This window comes from Neopelma chrysocephalum, unplaced genomic scaffold (genome assembly GCF_003984885.1).
Source record: "Neopelma chrysocephalum unplaced genomic scaffold, ASM398488v2 Primary Assembly neopelma1_96921, whole genome shotgun sequence".
Classification (NCBI taxonomy): Eukaryota; Metazoa; Chordata; class Aves; order Passeriformes; family Pipridae; genus Neopelma; species Neopelma chrysocephalum.
Genome location: NW_020925564.1, coordinates 44,972 through 64,235, shown reverse-complemented (window position 1 = coordinate 64,235; position 19,264 = coordinate 44,972). Strand labels below are relative to the sequence as shown.

Sequence of the window (19,264 nt, the reverse complement as noted above, 5' to 3'; positions counted from 1 at the left end):
AGGGAGGGAGGGAGAAGAACAGCTTAGGCTAAAGGCTGGTGTTCTCAACAAGAGCAACATGTATACACTGAATAAATAAATTTAGGCTGGAAGTGAGAGGAGGGCTCCCTGCAGTGAAGTTTTCCAGCAGTCTTACAGCTGGAAAAGTGGAAGTGAGAAAGCTGACTGCTTTTAAGATGAGCTCTGCCAGCTTTTGAAAGAGGAACAGAGATCATTAGTTAGCAGGTTCGTCCCAGGCCCTCTTCTACAGGAGAACATCATGGCTGCTAACCTGGCTTTCCAAAGACAGCTATGCTCATGTTTGTCTGTGGCGCTTGCCTTATGACTGGAGATGGGAAGACAGGACCTCACAGTGTTCTGCTCCCTGCTAGTCTGCTTGCAGGAGCCCCAGGAGTGCTCTGGTCTTGAGACACATGAATTGGGGACCCCCACCTGGGGATGGGGAAACAAGTGCTCTTGCAGTATTCATTCATGGTTATTGAGGAGTCAGAGAAGTCTGTCTTAGAGGGACAGTTTCTCCTGACCTGGGACCAACTTGTCAGGAAGATAACCCAGTGAGCCTCTCAGCCCCAGCTGTATCCAGAACAAACATTTCTAACTGTAAAAGAGCAGTGACTATTTTGTAATATCTCCTGGGTACTGTATTTGGGGTAATTATCATTGGCATAGTAAAGGGTTTATCATATGAATGCTCTGGGCTTTTTAATTCTGAGTTGTGAGGAAAGTAAGTAGAAGGAAAGAGGAATAGCTCAGGGAAGGTTGCTCCTGGTAAATGATTCACAGCAATGCCCAGGATGCTATTTAGAAGGATAGTGCCTCTGGGATCCAGCTGATTAACAAAGCTGGTTTAGCTGTGGGAGGCCAGAGCTAGAAGCCAGAAAATGCATAAATTATAATAAGCAGCCTAGTCCTCCTCTGTGGTGAGAGGAAGCTGTTTTTGTGGAGAAGCTAGCAGGTGTGTGACATCCCTAGACCCCTTTAGCCTATGGTCTGGACACCAGCCTGGGGTGCTGGGTGCCAAAAACCTGGGTGGCCATGACAGTGGTGCAATAAGGACCCTTGACTCTGAGTATCTCTTTGGTACACACCTTGCCAGGGAAATCGTAAATCCAGCTATGCAGAAGAAGGCTTGGTGAAGAAAAGAATAGACAGCGGGAAGCAGAAGTAGTGGTGCCTCAGATGGAGAGAGGTACAGCAGGGAGGAATTTTGATGCTAAACAGAAATGTGCTGGGAAGACAGAATTGTGAACACTGTTGATTCAATTTGTGAAATGGGGTCAAACTTGAAGACTAGTTATGTCTTAGGAAAATACGTAAGACAACGGTTAAGCTTGATATTTTCTACCTTAATGTTTTAGAAATATTGAAGTGTTTTGACAGTTTCAAAATAGCTTTTTTTAAAAAAGACATCTAATTTAAAATTTTAAACTTTAAGACACCGAAGAGTGAGAAAAGAATGTTTAATTGACTACACTGAAGATCATCTAGACATTTAATATTTTTTAATTAACTGAAAAACTGTATGTTCCTATATAATTTTGTCTCAACCATCTAATTTTCTGACTTGTTTTAATCACAACATCATTCATCATCTGTGATTATGGCCAATTTCTCTTATTTGGATGTGTTGTCTGAAGCCCTTACTATATCCTTTGCTTCTTGCTGTACAGATAGCAGCAAGAATGAAAAACTATTTTCCTGTAGCTTTTTTTTCCACAGGTAATTATTTCTGTCATAATTTACCATTTAAACTTTGTTAGGTTGATTGCTTCATTGTACACCTTTAAACAATAAGAAAGTATAAAACTCCTGGAAGATGCATCTTTTTACTCCAACTTTCTCTTATTTGAATATCGTTATTTTCCTTGCATTTTTCAACATTGCCTTCCATATGAATTATTCTACATATGTCTGTCTGAATAATGTATTTTGGAATATATTGAACAAGGTACTATGGCAAACAGCTGCCTGCAGTTTCATACCTTTTAGTTGTCTCTGTATTCAATAGCAAAGAATTCCAATATTGGTGAGATTCAGTTTCATTTCAAGGTATCTGTAGGAAGAAAACAGTTTTGCAAGCTACACTATTAATCTGAAAAAAATCCACTCTGGTCTCTCTGATCACCACTGTGTGATCTCCAAAGACATAACCGATTAACATGAAATCATAGAATGTTTTGGGTTGTAAGGGACCTTTTAAAGGTCATCTCGTTCCAGCCCCCCCCGCCATGGGCAGGGACACTTTCCAGTAGAGCAAGTTGCTCAAAGCTCCATCCAACCTGGCCTTGGACACTTCCAGGGATGGGGCATGCACAACTTCTCTGGGCAACCTGTCCCAGTGTCTCACCACCCTCACAGTAAAGAAATTTTTCCTAATAAAACCTCCCTCTTTCAGTTTAAAGCCATTCCTCCATGTCCTATCACTACATGCTTTTGTAAAAAGTCCCTCCCCAGCTTTCCTATAGGCCCCTTTTAGGTACTGGAAGGTGCAATATGGTCTCCCCGAAGCCTTCTCTTCTTCATGCTGAACAATCCCAAGTCCCTCAGCCTGTCTTCATAGGAGAGGTGTTACAGCCTTCTGCTTCAGCTATCATCTTCATGGGCTCCTCTGGACTCATTCCAACACGTCCATCTCCTTGCTCTGCTGGAAACCCCAAATGTGGGTGCAGAGCTCCAGGTGAGTAGAGGGGCAGAATCCCCTCCCTCGACCTGCTGCCCACACTGCTTTGGATGCAGCCCAGGACACATTTGGCTGTGAGTGGGCTGTAAGTGTACACTGACAGTTCATGTCCAGCCTCTCATCCACCACCATCCCCAAATACTTCTCCTCTGGGCTTCTCTCAATCCCATCAGCCTCCAGCATGTGTTGTTACAGGATGTTGCCCTGACCCATTGCAGGACCTTACATTTGGCCTTGTTGAACCTCATGAGGTTCACACAGGCCCACCTCTCAAGTCTGTCCAGGTCCCTCTGGATATCATCCCTTCCCTCCAGCATGTCAACTGCACCACACAGCTTGGTGTCATCCGCATACTTGCTTAGGGTGCACTTGATTCCACTGTCCATGCCACCAAAAAGATGTTAAAAAGTGCCAGTCCCAATACCAACCCTTGAGGAATGCCACTTGTCACAGCTTTCCACCTGGACATTGAGCCATTTACCCCAGCTCTCAGAGTGTGACCATTCAGCCAATTCCTTATCCACTGAGTGGTCCATCCACCAATTTAATGTCGCCTCAGTTTAGAGACAAGGATGTCATGACTGTGTCAAAGACTTTGCACAACTCCAGATCAGAGGAGCAGTTGTTGAGCTTGTCTAACTTGATCTGCTGGATTACTGAGAAAAAACAGCCTTTGAACAGAGACATCCTCACGATAGGTAGTACTTTTCCTGTTAATCCATGGACTATTATGCATTTTCCATACTAGCATAAGTCTTGTTTTACAAGGCCTTTTTCAGTCTTGATGTAAAAGCTAAATGCCACACTTATGTGTGGTAGCAGCTCAAGCTTTTAGCTCTAGCATTGCCACTGTAGTTCCCTACTACATTAACCAAAAGAATAGCCAAAATACTAGTCGTCTCCTTAGTGAGATCTTTTGTACTACAGCATCCATTGAATCCTTTTCCTGCTGTCTGCATTCCTAATGCTGTTAGTTAATGCTCTAGGTGAAACATTTTAAAACATGGAATCAGGGAAAAATAGGATGTTGAACATTAATCGCCTCCAGAAACCACCATTTGCTGCTACTAAATATCCCATTTCATTTTTTTACAGGGATAGACATGTGGGTTCAATACATTTAGCTGAAATGTTTTTTGAAGGGAGGGTAGGACTATGCATTTTGAGCTCATTTCTGCCTCTCTTTAAAAATGAAACCCAGAAAGTCAACAATAGCTCAATCAGGGAGAGAAGACATCTGGCCCCAGGTGACTCTGAAGAGTATGCTGCTAAGATCAGTTGCATTAAAAGATTCATCTGACCCCAGCACAGTTGTTTGTGTCATTTGATTAGATGTGTTTCCAAACTGTATAAAGCAACTGGAGATGACTGAATTACAGACAAATTTTTCAGAAGAATAAAGTCAGTGTTGCTGAAGGTTAATGTAGGTAGTTCTTGTAGCATGTCAGCTGAATGTTCATTCAGGATCCAGGGAAAGAAATTCCTACCCAGTGTTGTCCAAATTTTCTGGTTCTGTTCAGCCTGACCTTGGTAGTGCCAAATTTATGACAATGCTACTGCTGCCTAGAGAGGATCTGAGGGGTATGGAAGTGCGTTTGTGGCATTCCTTCCCAACCTGTTTGTGTGGAGCTCATGTAAATCTCTGTACTTCAGTTCATTTGTTCCTTGTTTGTCCTAATTCAACAGTTTGGGAGGACCTGTTATAAATCAAATCTTGTCAGTGAATTCAGGACAGAGAGGGAGCAAAAATATTTGTTTTGTTTCTCTTAATCCAGACCATTTCCATGTGCTGTTTTTATTTTTCCTCTACAGGTCTATTAGCACAACTGAGAGAATTGTAAATTTTGATCAGGGAGCAGAAATAAACAGCTGGCACATAAAAGAGGACCTTTTGAACTAGTTTTACCACAGAGAAAATTATGGTAGAATTATGTAGTGTGGAATGGTACCTTCCTCTGCAGGGAAGCTTATTTACTGATGAAGAGTAAATCTTTAGCAGGAGCAGAGTGAGGACATGGTGAACACTCTTGAGCAGCATGCCTTAATGCCATCATTTTGGTGGCATCCATTTGTGGTTAGTCCAGTTGGAGGCAATGAGGATGTATAAGGTTTTTTATATAGGGATGTTCTGAATACAGAGAAAGTTTGTAACATCTCCGTCACTGGGGGCTTGTAAGTACTGATTAAATTGAACATTTTCCAGGAGTGGCTTGTATCACTCATCTTTATGTAGCTGATCCTGCTCAAGGTGGGCTGGATGAACTTGAATGACTTTTCAAAGTTCTTTCCAGTCGTGATTTTTATGATTCAGTGACACACAAGACATTCACTGCTCCCACTGGAGCGATGAATCTCAGCATCCTTGAAAAGCCAAAGTCAGCATGTGCTGAGTTACGGCTCCAGAATTCAATGTTCTTGCAAAGGTTGGTAAAATTGGATGGAGCAGGGGAAAGTTAAGGGCTGTAGGGATTCCTATTCAGGCTCGTGTGAGTACGTCCTCATGCAGAGGGGTTCTGTTTTTTGTTGAACAGTAACACCAACTTGCTAAAAAGGCTACAGGGAGGGAGGGTGTGTGCTTCGCTGGAGGGGGAAGAAATGCCACATGTCACTTTGCCCTGAGCAAAGGGACCTGCTGCAGTTCTCACTGGTGTTATTGGTAATGGGGACTTAATGCTAGCCAGCATCACACCCTGTGAATGAGATCAATTTCTCTTGGCGACTCCTTGCACTCTCAAAGAAAACCTGTTCTCTGCCTTTAGTGATCAAACTCTAAACAGCAAACAGCTCTTTTGTTTTGTGTTTGCAAAGTTGCTTTTTCTCCTCCTTTCCCCTGAAAGCTCTGCAGAGAGGAATGGCTGTTTCACCATGGGAGGTCCTGTCTTAGAGCGCTGCTGTCATTAGTCTTCTGTCACAGTCAGCCTTTGATGACTCAGACATTAAAAAAAACAAATGATCAACCCTCTTTCTGAACTAAAATACCTATGAACAGGTTTTTTAAAGCAGATTTTAATACAAGTAATTAGGTCATTTTTTTTCTGAAAGCTTTTAATGTTTGCTGCTTGAAGTTACTTGAATGTTTAATTAATATTTTTTAAACAAAATTCAATGTCATTGAAGTCCACTTGAGAGCTTTGATAGATTTAAAGAAAAGAGAGGCCTTGAATATTCAATAGTTTTGAAAAGATCTATGCCTGTTTTGTGGTTTAGGTCACTATTTCTCAGCTGAGTTCCTTTAATTCCTCAGAAAATTGTTGCTGAAAGAAGAGAAAAAATTAAAAATAAACATGTGCATATTTCTGCTTATGTGAGCAAGCAGGCAGAACAGGGAAAATAGAGGTAATAAAATAAGTGTCAAAGCTGAGCCTAGATTGTAAATGAAAATTGCTATAGCAGTGCTATATGGGAAAGTATATGGCTCCTTAAAAAAAAAAAGGCTGAAAACAATGATGTAGGGTATGTTTGCAGTCATGATGTAAGCCATCACGATACCCAGGTTGTGTCCAAATTATGAGTACCTCTGACTGACCTATTGAGGTGTCACCTAGAGATAAATGCTTTGGTCTCAGAAGGAATACAACCATGTTAAGTATCTCTCCATGACATCGCGTTGTTCAGCAGCAGTAGGTCCCTACTATGCAGCTCTCCTCCACTCTTTCCCCTTCTCATGCAGTCTTTTTGGCAGGTGCAAAGATCACTCCAGAAATCTGCTGGGCAGCATGGGTGGTGGGATGAATCTGACTGCTGATGCCGAGGTGCAGTGGTGGTGGTTGAGGCTGGACCAGACCCTTTCTGTGAGGTCCTTCCACATCAGATCAGTCACATCACTTTCCTCCCGTCACCCTGGGAGGGAGGGGGGGGCAGCAGTCTGGTACCTCTTGGTTTCCAGTCAGTGCAAAAAAATGAGATAGTCTACATATTCCTTTTGGACAGAAAATCTATCACCAAGATTCCTGATCTCAATCTATTGTCAAACCCAGGTAACATGCCATTCTCATCCTCCCCTGCCACAGCTAAAGCCCACCAGTCCTATGTCTTTCTCCTTCCTGCACTACTAGTGCCACTAGCTCCTCCACTTCTGCCAGGGATGTGGAAAAGGGAGTCGACTTCAGATGCTGGCTTGTGGGGCAGTGCTGCACTGCCTGGCAGGGTCAGATCTGGCCAACCCCAACCCATGACAGTGGAGCTGCAGCAGGATGAAAACAGTGCCCCAGGTAGTAGGGTGAGAGGAAAAGACTCCTCTCTTTCTCCTGGCACAGGTCTTACTAAGGAGCAGCCCTACTACCACCACCCTGGCTCTAGGCTAAGACAAGCAGCACTCTTCTGTGCATGTCCCTCAGGGTTACATGTGGCTTTGAAACCCTTAGGGATTAGAAATTATTCCTTTTGAGAACTGGGATTGTGGGCATAAGGGCTGGACTGTACCCGCTGTGGAAGGCAGCAGACTCAGTAAGTTTAAAGGGCTCCAGGTATTCTGCATCTGTCAGTTATTCCTGCTGCCTGGCTCTTAGTTTGTAGCATGTTAAGGTAAGACTTTTCATCTTCTATGGCCTTCAGAGTATTTACTCAAGATGCTGACACCCCACAACAGGACTCCTGATCAACTCATCCAGCTTCCACTATATAATTTACAGCAGAGGCAGCTGAGTCACTGGAGGACTGAAAGGCTTGAGGTTGTCCTCAGGGGAGCCTGTCCTGCATGCAACTTCAATGGTGGCATTGCTGTCACTATTACAAGCATGACACTGTTTTTTTAGGAAAAATCATTACACAAACACAATGGACTTTGAATGTAGTTACAGTATGACTATGCCGCTGTAGTTATTGGGGTAACAGCAGAGATTACAAACTTTGAGCATCTAAAAGTGTAGTCTGTGCTCACATGGCTAGGCTGTCCTCAGTCCTGGCAAGCTTGGATCTGAACCCAGACTGGTGCCACATTGGTGCCAGAGCTGCAGTGAGATTCTAAAGCGTGGACATCCTCTGCAAGAGAGCCAGGATCTGCCTAACACAGAGGCAGTGATGCTACCAGGGTTGGCAGACTGAGGGGCTTGGGCATATATGCTCATGTGTAAAATAATTTCTTATCAACATTGCAAGATGGATTGGGTTTGCATGGCAAGGTTTTGGTAGTGGGGGGTGCTGCAGGGGTGGCTTCTGTGAGAGGTTTCTAGAAGCTTCCCCTGTGTCTGACAGAGCACAGCACAAGAACATCTGTGAAGACCGTGGCACTTGCTGTGTTTTATGAGCACAGTCATGTAGGTGGTTTGTTCACCTGACTAAAACCCTCTGTGAGAGCAATCACCAGTTTGAGGCACAATTTGGAAATGAAAAGTAAGGGGTGAACAAGGTTTTTACTGCTACCACAAAGGTACCCTGAGGAATGTTAAGTCAGGCTTATTCTAATAGTTATTGTGAGCATGTGAGATATTTGTACTGTAACTGAACAACATGTGGTTTCTTACAGTGATTGGTGTAATCCACTTTCAAGATGGCACTATAGGAGAAAGATGACCCCCATGGGTTTTTGTATTAATTTCTATCATAAATAGTCACATAGCCTAGATCAAACCTTTCGAGTCAGTGGAAACTTTTCTTCAGTTGTCTTTTTGTACAAAGTTGTGTTATTTGGCTTTGCTGTGCAAATAAGCTTTTTGTTTGATAATGTGATTCATTTCTGACTTATCTTTAAATGCTCTCTAGTCTCATGAACAAAAGATTTCCATGACTTTATCTAACAATATGCATATGAGCAAAGGGTCATGCAACTGTGTCCTGTGTGAATATCAATAAAAGAGAAATAACCCGTTCAACTGTCAAGCCTAACTGCAGAAGAAATGTCAGGGCAGACTGAGTTTAAGATAAGGCACTAATCAAAAGGAGGCATGACTTTGTTGAAGGCTGGCTTAATAAGAACACATTAGGAAAAGGAAAACGGTATTTTGATCAGTATAGGTAAGTGTATGGACAGCAAACTCTATGGTCTGAAGACAGAATTACATCAGAAATAGCTTCAGAACAAATGAAAGACACCAAAAGAAGTTAACTATGCCTCAAGGGGGAGTAAAATATCAAGGTTATCAACTTATACAAAGGGAAGGAAGGAAAAATCTGTGCCTGCCTACAATCAATCAGTTCACTTTAAACCCCAGACTCTTTGGGCTTAAATAGGATGGTATTAAATACAAAGGCAACATACTGCTATCTTTTAAGTTCAGCCTTGTGTCTTTGTCCAGAGTTCAGCAGTACATCTCACATGTGAAGATGAAGTGGAGTTTACAGATGCTCTGAGGCACCTTTTATCGCCTTGGTGGTCTATGCTTTTCTGCTGAGATCTGTCCTGGTTCTGGTTGCTTGCAGATCTTTTCAAGCAGCCCAGACATTGCTGGGTATTTAACACCTAACCTGTGCCTGTTACAGTTCTACAGAGTGCAGCTTCCCAGGATTGCATAGACTTAAATCTAAAGGTACTGGCTGGGTTCATAAACAGCAGAGTGCTTAAGTTCAGTTTTATGAGGTGGTGTGCATTCAGTCATACTGAATCAATGACTGAAATAAAATATTTTGCTGGCCTTAGATGTGAATCTTATGGTGGATTCAAGCACATCTTGATGAAGCAAAATGTTAGTGTTGTGCTTTCTCCTGTAAAATCATAGAGGCATATAATTATAACTGCTTGGGGTTTTTTTCTGTTTTAAAAACTGACTGATGCTAGTAGCCACTGACAAGTACAATCTGTGTCTGCCAATAGTTCTCTTTTCTTTAGATCTAAAGCTTTTGAAAGCAGATTTAGGTTCAGTATGTTCAGCTTGATTTAAATTATTGTCAGACCGAAATTTTATATGTACCTTGCCCCTGTGAAAAAGGCTGCACAACATGCTGACTGAGGGGCAATCACATATTTATAGACCTTAGTGCAAAGGGAGAACACAATGTTCATCTAAACTGACTGCAGCCCTGCCCAGACCTTAGGTTCTTTTATTTAACTCAGCAGCTTGAGGTTGACCAAGAGTATAATTTTGGAACAATATCCAGGCTTGATTTAAGGACTTAAAGTACCGCAGAGTTTGTCACAGTCATTGGGATTTTGCTCCAGTGGTCAATTATCCTTTCTCTGAAAAATGCCCTTTCTCTGAAAAATCTGTACCTTGTTTTTTTTTGAATTCTCTTAACTTCTTTCTTATGAAAACTGGATTTTGCTGCTTGACTTCCTCAGCAGGCCTAAGGAGCCTTTTATTTTCCCACAGGTATTTTTTGTGATTGTTATTTTGTGTTTTCACAGATCAGAAAAATTTCTGTACATTCGCAAACCCAGTTAGGCAGGCATCTTTTGCACCCCAATATTCCTGTGCTAAGGATCTGACATAATAAAAATATGACATCTTAGAAAAGAGTTGGTAGGATTAAATATAATTCATGGCTGAGATATCAATACTGTGGAAGAAAAGCTATTTTGGTATATGCTGTACTTACACTGTAGAAGTCATGGTTGCTCCAGTGTCTCTCAAAATATTATTTTCACCATTTCCTTCAATGTGTTAAACATGCTTTAAATGGCTTGAGTGCTCTGTTACTTCTTTTTCCCTAAACAATTCCTATGGAGTCATGTGACCAGATGATAACAAAAAGGTATCTGGTCCATTCCCTTGTCCCTGGGCAAAATCCATAATTACTCTGAGCCTATATGATCTTCCTTCCATTCTTTTCTACTGAGAAGTTGAAATACAATCAACATATTATTTCCACAGAGAATGAAAATTACAAAAAAAAAAGAGTTTTCAAAAAGCCTGAGTCCTTTCTCACATGGTAGCAGAGAAGACATAGAAACTTAGAAACCAAGTAAGATCGATGGGAGTCACTGTTGGTAAATCCTGCCTCAATGCATTTGTCTCGTTGATTTATGACTAATTATTGTTCCTCTTTTCTCCTTAGGGCGCTTCCTGCAATGATGGAGTGGGTCCGAACTCAGAAGGCAGGAGAAAGCGGTGTGAATATTATCACTGCAGATTTTGTAGAACTTGGTGACTTTATCAGCACAGTCATAAAGCTCAACTACGCCCTGGGTGAAGGTGAAGATGACACTACTTGATAGTACTGTGATATATGTGTTGTTGCATTATTTAGCATTAAAAAAAAAAAAGATTGTATTCTAAAAGACTTATATTGTAAAACACTCATCTTCTTGTAACACACTGAGGTGTTTAGGGCTTTAGTGGGTGGGCATAAGGAAAATGTTTTCATCATTTATGATCATTTTTCACATTTGTGTTCCATGTGAAGAGCAAAACTAAACATGTTTACAGTGTTTGATGAAAGAAGGCCATTTACAGGTTCTCCATAAGGTACCAAATGTGATTCATGTGTCTTCTATGGTTATGAACAGTGCCAAGAAACTTGTTGCAAGGGGATGTATATTGTCCTCTTCCTGCTCACAGCAGGATTCCCAACGGTGTGAGCGTTACACTGGGAGACTGAGGGCAGTATATCTGGCACGAAAATTTTAAGCTGCTACATTTCATCTCTTAGGCGGTTTAATCGATCATCTTTATCAATGAGCTACAGGTTTAAATGCCTTTGTGATGTGAATCCAAGGTCATGCTTTAACACACACATAATCAGTGGACAGTAAACATGATGTGTTACATACCATAATCAGTGGACAGTAAACATGATGTGTTATGTACCATAATAAGTGGACAGTAAACATGATGTACTGTGTAGCTTGCACAGAGCACAGACTAAATCCTGCTTGCTTTTCATTCTTAAAATAGGGTTTTCCAGTGTCTCTGCTCAGGTCAAGCCAGCAGATAATGTGATACTGGCCTAACTCTGTAATCACAGAATCATAGAATGGCCTGAGTTGGAATGGACCTTAAAGATCATCTAGTTCCAACACCCCTGCCATGGGCAGAACAATTTTCACTAGACCAGGGCTCAGAGCACCCTCCAGCATGGCTTTAAACACTTCAGAAATGGGGCATCCACAGCTTCTCTTGGCAACACATTCCAGTGCCTCATCACCCTAACAGTAAAGAATTTCTTCCTTAGCTAGTCTAAACCTGCTGTCAGGTTTGAAACCCCCTTGTCCTGTCCCTACATGCTCTTGTAAAAAGTCCCTCTCCATCTTCCTTGTAGGCTCCCTTCAGGTACTGGAAGGCCACCATTAGGTCACGCTTAATCCTTTCCTTCTCCAGGCTAAACAAACCATGATCTCTCAGCTTTTCCTTATAGGAGAGATGCTCCATCCCTCTGATCAGCTTGGTGGCCTCTTCTGGACTTGCTCCAACAGGTCGATGTCCCTCCTGTGCTGGGGACCCCAGGGCTGGATGCAGTGCTCCAGGTGGGGCCTCAGCAGAGCAGAATAGAGGGGCAAAATCACCTCTCTCAACCTGCTGCCCACACTGCTTTGGATGCAGCCCAGGACACATTTGGCTGTGAGTGGGCTGTGAGTGTACACTGACAGTTCATGTCCAGCCTCTCATCCACCAGCACCCCCAAGTCCTTCTCAGCAGGACTGCTCTCGATCTGCTCATGCCCCAGCCTGTGTTAGTAGCAGGTGCTGCCCCGACCCAGGTGCAGCACCTTGCACTTGGTCTTCTCAAACCTCATGAGGTTCCCATGGGTCCCCTTCTCAAGCTTGTCCAGGTCACTCTGAATGACATCCTGTCCTTTAGGTGTGTCAACAACACCACTCAGCTTGGTGTCATTTGCAAACTTGCTGAGGTTGCAGTCAATCCCTTCATCCATGTCATTAATGAAGATACTAAATAACACTAGTCATAATATGGACCCCAGAGGGACACCTGCTGGTGCATATTTTCCCTGGTTCTAGCAGGAACACAGTTAAGCCAGCTTGGAGCACCTTCTTCCCAGGATTAATATTATGTAACAGCTTGATCCAGTATCCACTGAATTTAATAGGAAAATGTCCTGTGTTTAGTATGGATTGATCATAAGATTGGTAAGTTGTGTGCCCTGTAACATGTGCCGTATTTTGTCCCATAGTGGAAACCTCATTTCTGCAAGACTGAAACTACACTTAAAAAAAGATAGGTACAGTCTAAGCCTCTCTTTAAGGCAGCTATGAACAGAACACTTCTCCACTGATTACAAAAAATCAGTGCCAGTTTCATCAGTGAAAAACTTCTGTGGTAAAGAATGTAGTAGTTCAATTCTAGCAAGTAGCAGTACTTTATAGTCTTTAAATTGTCAGATATAATACTGCATAACACAAGATTGAAAGTCTACTGAATGGCACAACAGAATCACTGATCATCCTACTTTTAATGAAACACATATAAAAAAATATATGAAAAACTTAGTGATTTATAAACTGAGAGCATTGCAACTGTATGACACCTAACTGGATAAAACGCAATCAGTCATATCTCCTGCACACATCAAGACACAGGTACCCAACTTTGGAAAGCAAAACATTTCATTTGTGCAAAACAACAGATGCTATTACGTCTTACAAGGAAAATGCTCTTTGAAATATTGCAGGGATTTATGGGATAGAACTAAGGTCAAGTTTACGTTGTATTACTAGAACTTTTGGTTGAGTGAGGAGAATGACATCATACAATCCTTTGCTATTTTCTGTCAGATGATAATGGCTACTGTCTCCCATCAGAGTTTAGAAAATCCAAAATGGTCTTATTGAACAGTTGGGCTACAGGGGTATTATAGAATTTTTGTTAGTTTTAGTTTAGGAAGTGGAATAAAAAGAACACTTGCTGCTATTTTATGCTGAGAGGATGCCTTGGAAAAATGTGTGTGCACGTATGTGTGTACTGTAAAGAAAAATGTTAAGTGTGTAGTATAATGGCACTTTAAATGTATGTATGTGACACAAAGACATTCGTGCACACTTGCATAATGATATTTGTGGTTCTGGACAGGAGTATTATAAATTTGTTTGAAAAAACCCACATAGCTCTTATAAAGTCATGATGCCTCCTTCAGTAGCGTTTTCTTCTGTATATGTTAGGACTGTAAGAATCATCCTCAGTGAAATCTGTGATCTAAGCCAGTTAGGTTTTTTACAGCATTTAAACTTTATCCAGACTGCCCCAAAAATTTACCTAAGAGTCCCAGTTTATCTTTTCATTGGAACAAGGGATAGGACTTGAATGCTTTCACGCACAACTAAGCAAGATATGGAGTGGTTGATACACTTTGTTTTGGGTTTCCACAGGCTCTCCTAGTAAAATTTATGTAACAGACACATAAAATGAAACATGAAAATATATTTTTGAACCCACACTTGTGTGGGTGTCCTATACAGAAATGTGAAAATCTTTGCTTATTTATTGGCAGTGTAGTGTGAAATGCTCTTTTCAATTTTCTGTTTAGCTGGATTTAGTTGCTTCCACACTCTTCCTGTGATCCTTCAGCTGCTTAAATATAGTCAAAAGAGTTAATCTATCCTTCTAACATAGCAAAGTGATCTGAATCTTTGGGTGGAGTAAAAATTAGGTTTCTTTTTTTGGATTCTGGTTGAAATTCTGTTGCATCTGAGAGCATCAACACCAGGTTCCTGCTGGTACCCCCTGCTCAAATCAGGGCATCACACACCAGCTACACTAGGCTTTTCGCTTACGCAGAGGTGTACTCAAGGCAAATGCTCTGCTGTATTTTAATAAAGTGTGTATGTGTGTGTGCCTGTATATATGAATAAGTATAGAGCTATCTAGAGTTTGTTAGCATTGTTATGAAATACTTGCTTAGTGTCAGTTTTATTCTAATTGTCATTTGGAAATAAATGAAAAAGAAAAAGCAAAGCAAAAAAAATCCTCTGACAAGAAACAATACTGGACAAATCATATAGTTTCTCCATTAATGGGGAAAAATACTAGCAAAATGTTAAATTCTGGTCAGAAAAGTATGTTTTTGTTTAGCTGTCGATCTTTCTATTGGAGAAGCACAGCACTTTATGGTAGGAACAGGTAAACAATCTTGCCTTAATTACTAAAAGAAAAAAGTGCATTTGGGGATATACTATCCATGCTCTTCTGAAGATTTCATCTGTGAGGGCCCAAAACTCTAAGTCCTGATAGAAATGCACTCCCTGTTGATATTGTTTGGGGATCTTGCCAAAAAAGAACAAGCCAGAAAGTACTATGCAGCACAACTGGACCATTCAAGAGCCCAGTTTTGCCACCCATATGCAGCTAAAGCTCTCTTTGATTTCAACCAGAAACATGCTTGCTGGGCTGGGTCAGATGTGTTATTCTGACCTTATTAATGTGGAAGATTTCTTCATATGTATTATGAGGAATCTTGCATTGGAAATGAGATTACTGTAATCAGCCCATCAAGGAGAAAGACCTGTCTATATTATTGATCTGCATAAGCATCTATTTACTCAAACTGTCATGTCATTAACTGCCAAAACATTTTTTTGCTTCCTATGCTCATTTTTTCCCCCGCTATGTTCATGATATATACATCAAGTACTGTTGTTTTCTGACATTTTTGTGTGATTACTTGATCCTTTCTTTTCAGCCACACATGAAAAATGGCGACTGTGCTGCACACACAGAGTGTCTCAGCTGGTGTAAACCCACCTGGCTCCATTTTTCAGTTTACACATGCTGAGACATCTTTGTTCAGTACTGATCTAACCTGCAGCAATCTGGACCAAACAGGAGGTAATTCCTCGAGTGCAGTTCCTGCCTGGTTCGGTGAGGAGTAAATCAGAATGAGACCACAGGAGCCTGGTTTTAAAATTAGTGGGTTATTTGCATTTTTTTTGCTGTTGGATACTTTACTGGTTTTGTAGGTTTCAAATCTACAAACCATTCTTTTAAACATACACATGTATGTGTATATAAATGTATATGCATACATGCGTGAGAGGAAACGTATGATCCTGTATGCTGGGCTAAGTCATTACTGATACAAATCTAGACCATTTCTGCTAACTTCAAAGTAGCTATTAAGCCTTTACCCTGAGATGAGAGGGAGCAGATAGTCAGTGTGTAGTAAGTATATGCTGTGTTGCAAAGGAAATTTAAAATTGTGGAGGTTCATTCCACAAAATAAAAAAAGGCAGAATGCCCTGAAAACACAGTTCCAGTGCTGTCTATCCTGAATTTAGTATATGAAGCACTACTTATTGGCAACTGATTATGCTATTTGATTTCAAGAGGTCAGCTAACACCATTTTAAAGTTCTAAACTTTTTCAGTGAAGTAAAAGCTAATAGTGTATAATGTATTTGCCATATCTCAGTGGTAGCTTCTGTGTTACATACAGTCAATGTTGTTCTGAATTGTATATGTTTACCCAACGATGAGGTTAAAATATGCTGTATAGTATGTGCAATGTATTGATTACAAGTATGTTGGAGTTCAGTGGTCTATTTAGTTTTTACTGTGCTGCTGTTTCGTAGGTATATGTGTGTATGGGATTATGAATTGTCTACAGTGTACAAGGAAATAATAATTAATCCTAAAGGGAAAGGGCAGTTATGTAACCTGCCTTAATGCATTAGTATAATATTGTTAAATCTCATAATTATCAGTTCTGTTTCAGATGTTACCAAGGGTTGTCCATAGAGCTGACTCCCTCACTTTTTGGCACTAAGGAGTTAAACTTGAAGTAACTTGGAGCTCACTTACATATTTGTACATTAAGAATAGGATGTTTGCCTGATCAACTACCTTGATTATACAAGGTGGCAAAGACATGGTTTCCAGTGTGTTACAGATCAAATCACTTCTGCGCACACACAACTCCTGCTGAAGTCAGTGGGAATTGTAATCATGTAATTGAGTGGCCTAAAATTCATCTTCTGGAATACAGTCATGATAGGAGGATGGGGATATCCTGGCTTTAAGGAAGTGCCTGGATGCTATGCAATACTGCTCATGTCCTGTGTTGGAACATAGCTTTAAATTTGCAGGAAGAGCTTTGAACACTGCTCCAGTGTAGGTTGGACTGTAAAAATCCTTATGTGAAAATTATAAGTGTGATAGCCTGATCAGCCTGGCCTGCCCATGTACAGCATTCAGCTTTCAGGAGTCATGGCAGCTTTAAAAAAAACCAAGCTATAATAATTTCCCTGTGGCTGGCAGGACCTACTTAGGAATCTCTACATTGCCTACAGGTATGACTCCTCTACCATTCCCACAACCAGGTCTACCTGTCACTTCATAATTTCTTTCTAAGATGCCTCTGCATGAAGCCAAGGGTAATTATGAAAGATGTACTAACTAAACACACAGAGGGTCCACCTTGTGCCTGGCCAGTTGGAGTAGGCAAAGGGTGCTTGCCCTACAGCAGCACATTCGGTGTGTGATCAGCTTCAGTCAGACCCACATGAACAGTTACTGAGGGAACGCAGAAGTCTGATTTCAGACCCTCTTCTGTTATCTTTGTCTAGTTAAAATCCAGCATCTTTCCACTTCTCTCCTTTGCCTCTTCTCAGTGCTCCTTATCTGAACTTCTGCATACACATCCCTCTACCTGCCAGCTGTGAATATTAGAAATTCGTCAACCTCAGTACCCCGTAGCAGTCCACATGGTCTTATAAGATGTTAAGTGTGGGGCTAAAAGATGGCAGTGGACCTCATCTGATGTCCCAGGATGGTTTATCTCCACACTGTAAGTTGGGCACATGCATCCTCTTAGGTGGGCCTCAGCTTGGCCAATGCATATCTCCTAAGATGGAGGTACACTTACTTTCTGCAGTGAGATGGCAAGTACTAGCTTCTTCCTTCAGCCCTGGGTCCTAAAAATGTCAGTTTGACTGGAAGAGATTCCTCGAGTAGCTGCAATTAGTTTTGCTGTGAAGCTGAGAACCTTAAAGCAGAATCATAAGGTTATGTGTAATTGCTCTTACTAAAAATAAAAATCTGTGGTTAAAACCACAGTTTTAAAAAGAAAAAGAAAAATTATCTGGGCTTGCCAGGACAGTTGTTAAGTTTTTGACTGCCTCAGTCATCAGCTTTAGGATCATCTGGGTGATGATTATTAGGATGTTATTGCCACACTGCCTCCTGACACTGTTCAGGGTCTCTGTACAGAAGCCTTATTATTCCCAATGAGCATTAATGCATTTGAATGACTTTTCTCCGTTTTGGTGGGAAAGATGATTGAGTAACACTGAGGACATGGAGCTCCCTGTGTGTTGTGCCCACAAAGGTTCACAGAGCTGCACCTTCTCGTTTTAGGATCTGTTCAATGGTACTTTAATAAATGTTGTGTAAAAAATGCCTACAGTTCTCTATAGCAAATGTGAATTTTTATGACAAGAATGTGTATTTAGAGTTAAAAAAAGTAATATAAAATCCAGTTTCTTTGTACACAGTGAAACATCTAATAAAGCTCTGGTACCTGTATTCTTGGTTTATGGCTTCATTGCTTCATTTAAGACTTTATATGCAGGAGGCTTTTTAAGCACAATTTTGGGTTATTGGCTGGAGTCGTATGTTAGACCCAGGCTGTGCTCTTATGTTAGGGGCGTGCATGGACTGCCCCGTGAAGGCGTTGCAAGTGGGAGCGTCGTTTGTCCTTGGTTTCTGTGGGACCCTTCCATACCACAGGATTGTAGTGTGCTGTTCACGCTGCCCAGGACACAGCAGGCTCTTGGCTGCCTCCTTCCCCAGTGGGGTTCTCCAGCCCCAATTTGCCTCAAGCACCAAGGGGCAGGACCCAGCTGTGTAGCCTGCTCAAGCCCCTGCTGCTGCCTCCTGCCATTGCTGGTGTCCTGTGAGAAGGTGGGAGATAGAAGACAGGGATTGCACCTCTGAAGTGCCAGTCTGTGCTGTTCCCCTGGGCCCTCCCAGCATTGCTGCCTGCAGCCAGTGTAGGCGCAGTGAGCACTGACCACCACTGAAGCAAACCAAAACCTGCTTGCCTGCAGGTGCAGGCAGAGACTGCCTGCTGCCCCAAGTCTGGCTCCAGGACATGCCAGCCAGTGAGTCCCTCCCGTCATCTCCCTGGTGTCTCCTGTGGGTTCAGGGACTTCCCTCAGAGGGGGACACAGGCAACTACCCACCAAGAGTGCTCTGCACCCAGGAGCATGGCCAGCAAGGCGTGGCTTTGCAGTGTCCTGCAAGAGTGAAGTGTGGTATATTACAAACTAAAAGCCTTTCTGAATGGCAACAGCTCAAAGTTTAAGGTTTGTATTGCTTTATCTTCCTAGTGAGGCCTTAAATGTTGTTTCCCAGGACAGACCTCTTTTGCTCACCTCTCCTACTGCATCATGGCAAACCTGGCCCAAGTGCACTGCCTTCCTACACTCTGTGGCCTCTCACTTGGCCCAGGTGAAGCCAAGGAGCCAGGCACATGCTGCCAGGGTTGCAGAAGAAGATGAGCAAGAGTCTCAATGACTCCCTGCAGAAACCCATGAATTAAATTTGCCATCTCTTAAAATGCCTCCCCACTTCTTCCTACCCCCACAGGTACTTACCAACAGGAGCATATGACCTGCTCTGTACACAGCATGAATTTACATCGTTGCTAAGTGGTTACTGAGCAGTAAATGTAATCTTTAGTTTGGATTAGTATCAACAAAGCTTCCGTCTCTCCTTTAAAATGTTGGAAGTCATACTAAATTTTCATGCAGTCATTAATAGCT

General features: G+C 41.8%; 1 protein-coding gene across 1 annotated transcript in view; it reads left to right on the top strand.

The window, feature by feature from the left end:
- Positions 1 to 11,846, top strand: part of PLCXD3 (phosphatidylinositol specific phospholipase C X domain containing 3) — a 75,835-nt gene extending 63,989 nt beyond the window's left edge. The window contains exon 3 of the mRNA XM_027670641.1: positions 10,610 to 11,846. Coding sequence (XP_027526442.1) covers positions 10,610 to 10,766 — 157 coding nt within the window. The 3' untranslated portion in view covers positions 10,767 to 11,846. The remainder of the gene's footprint in view (positions 1 to 10,609) is intronic.
- The last annotated feature ends 7,418 nt before the right edge of the window (positions 11,847 to 19,264 follow it).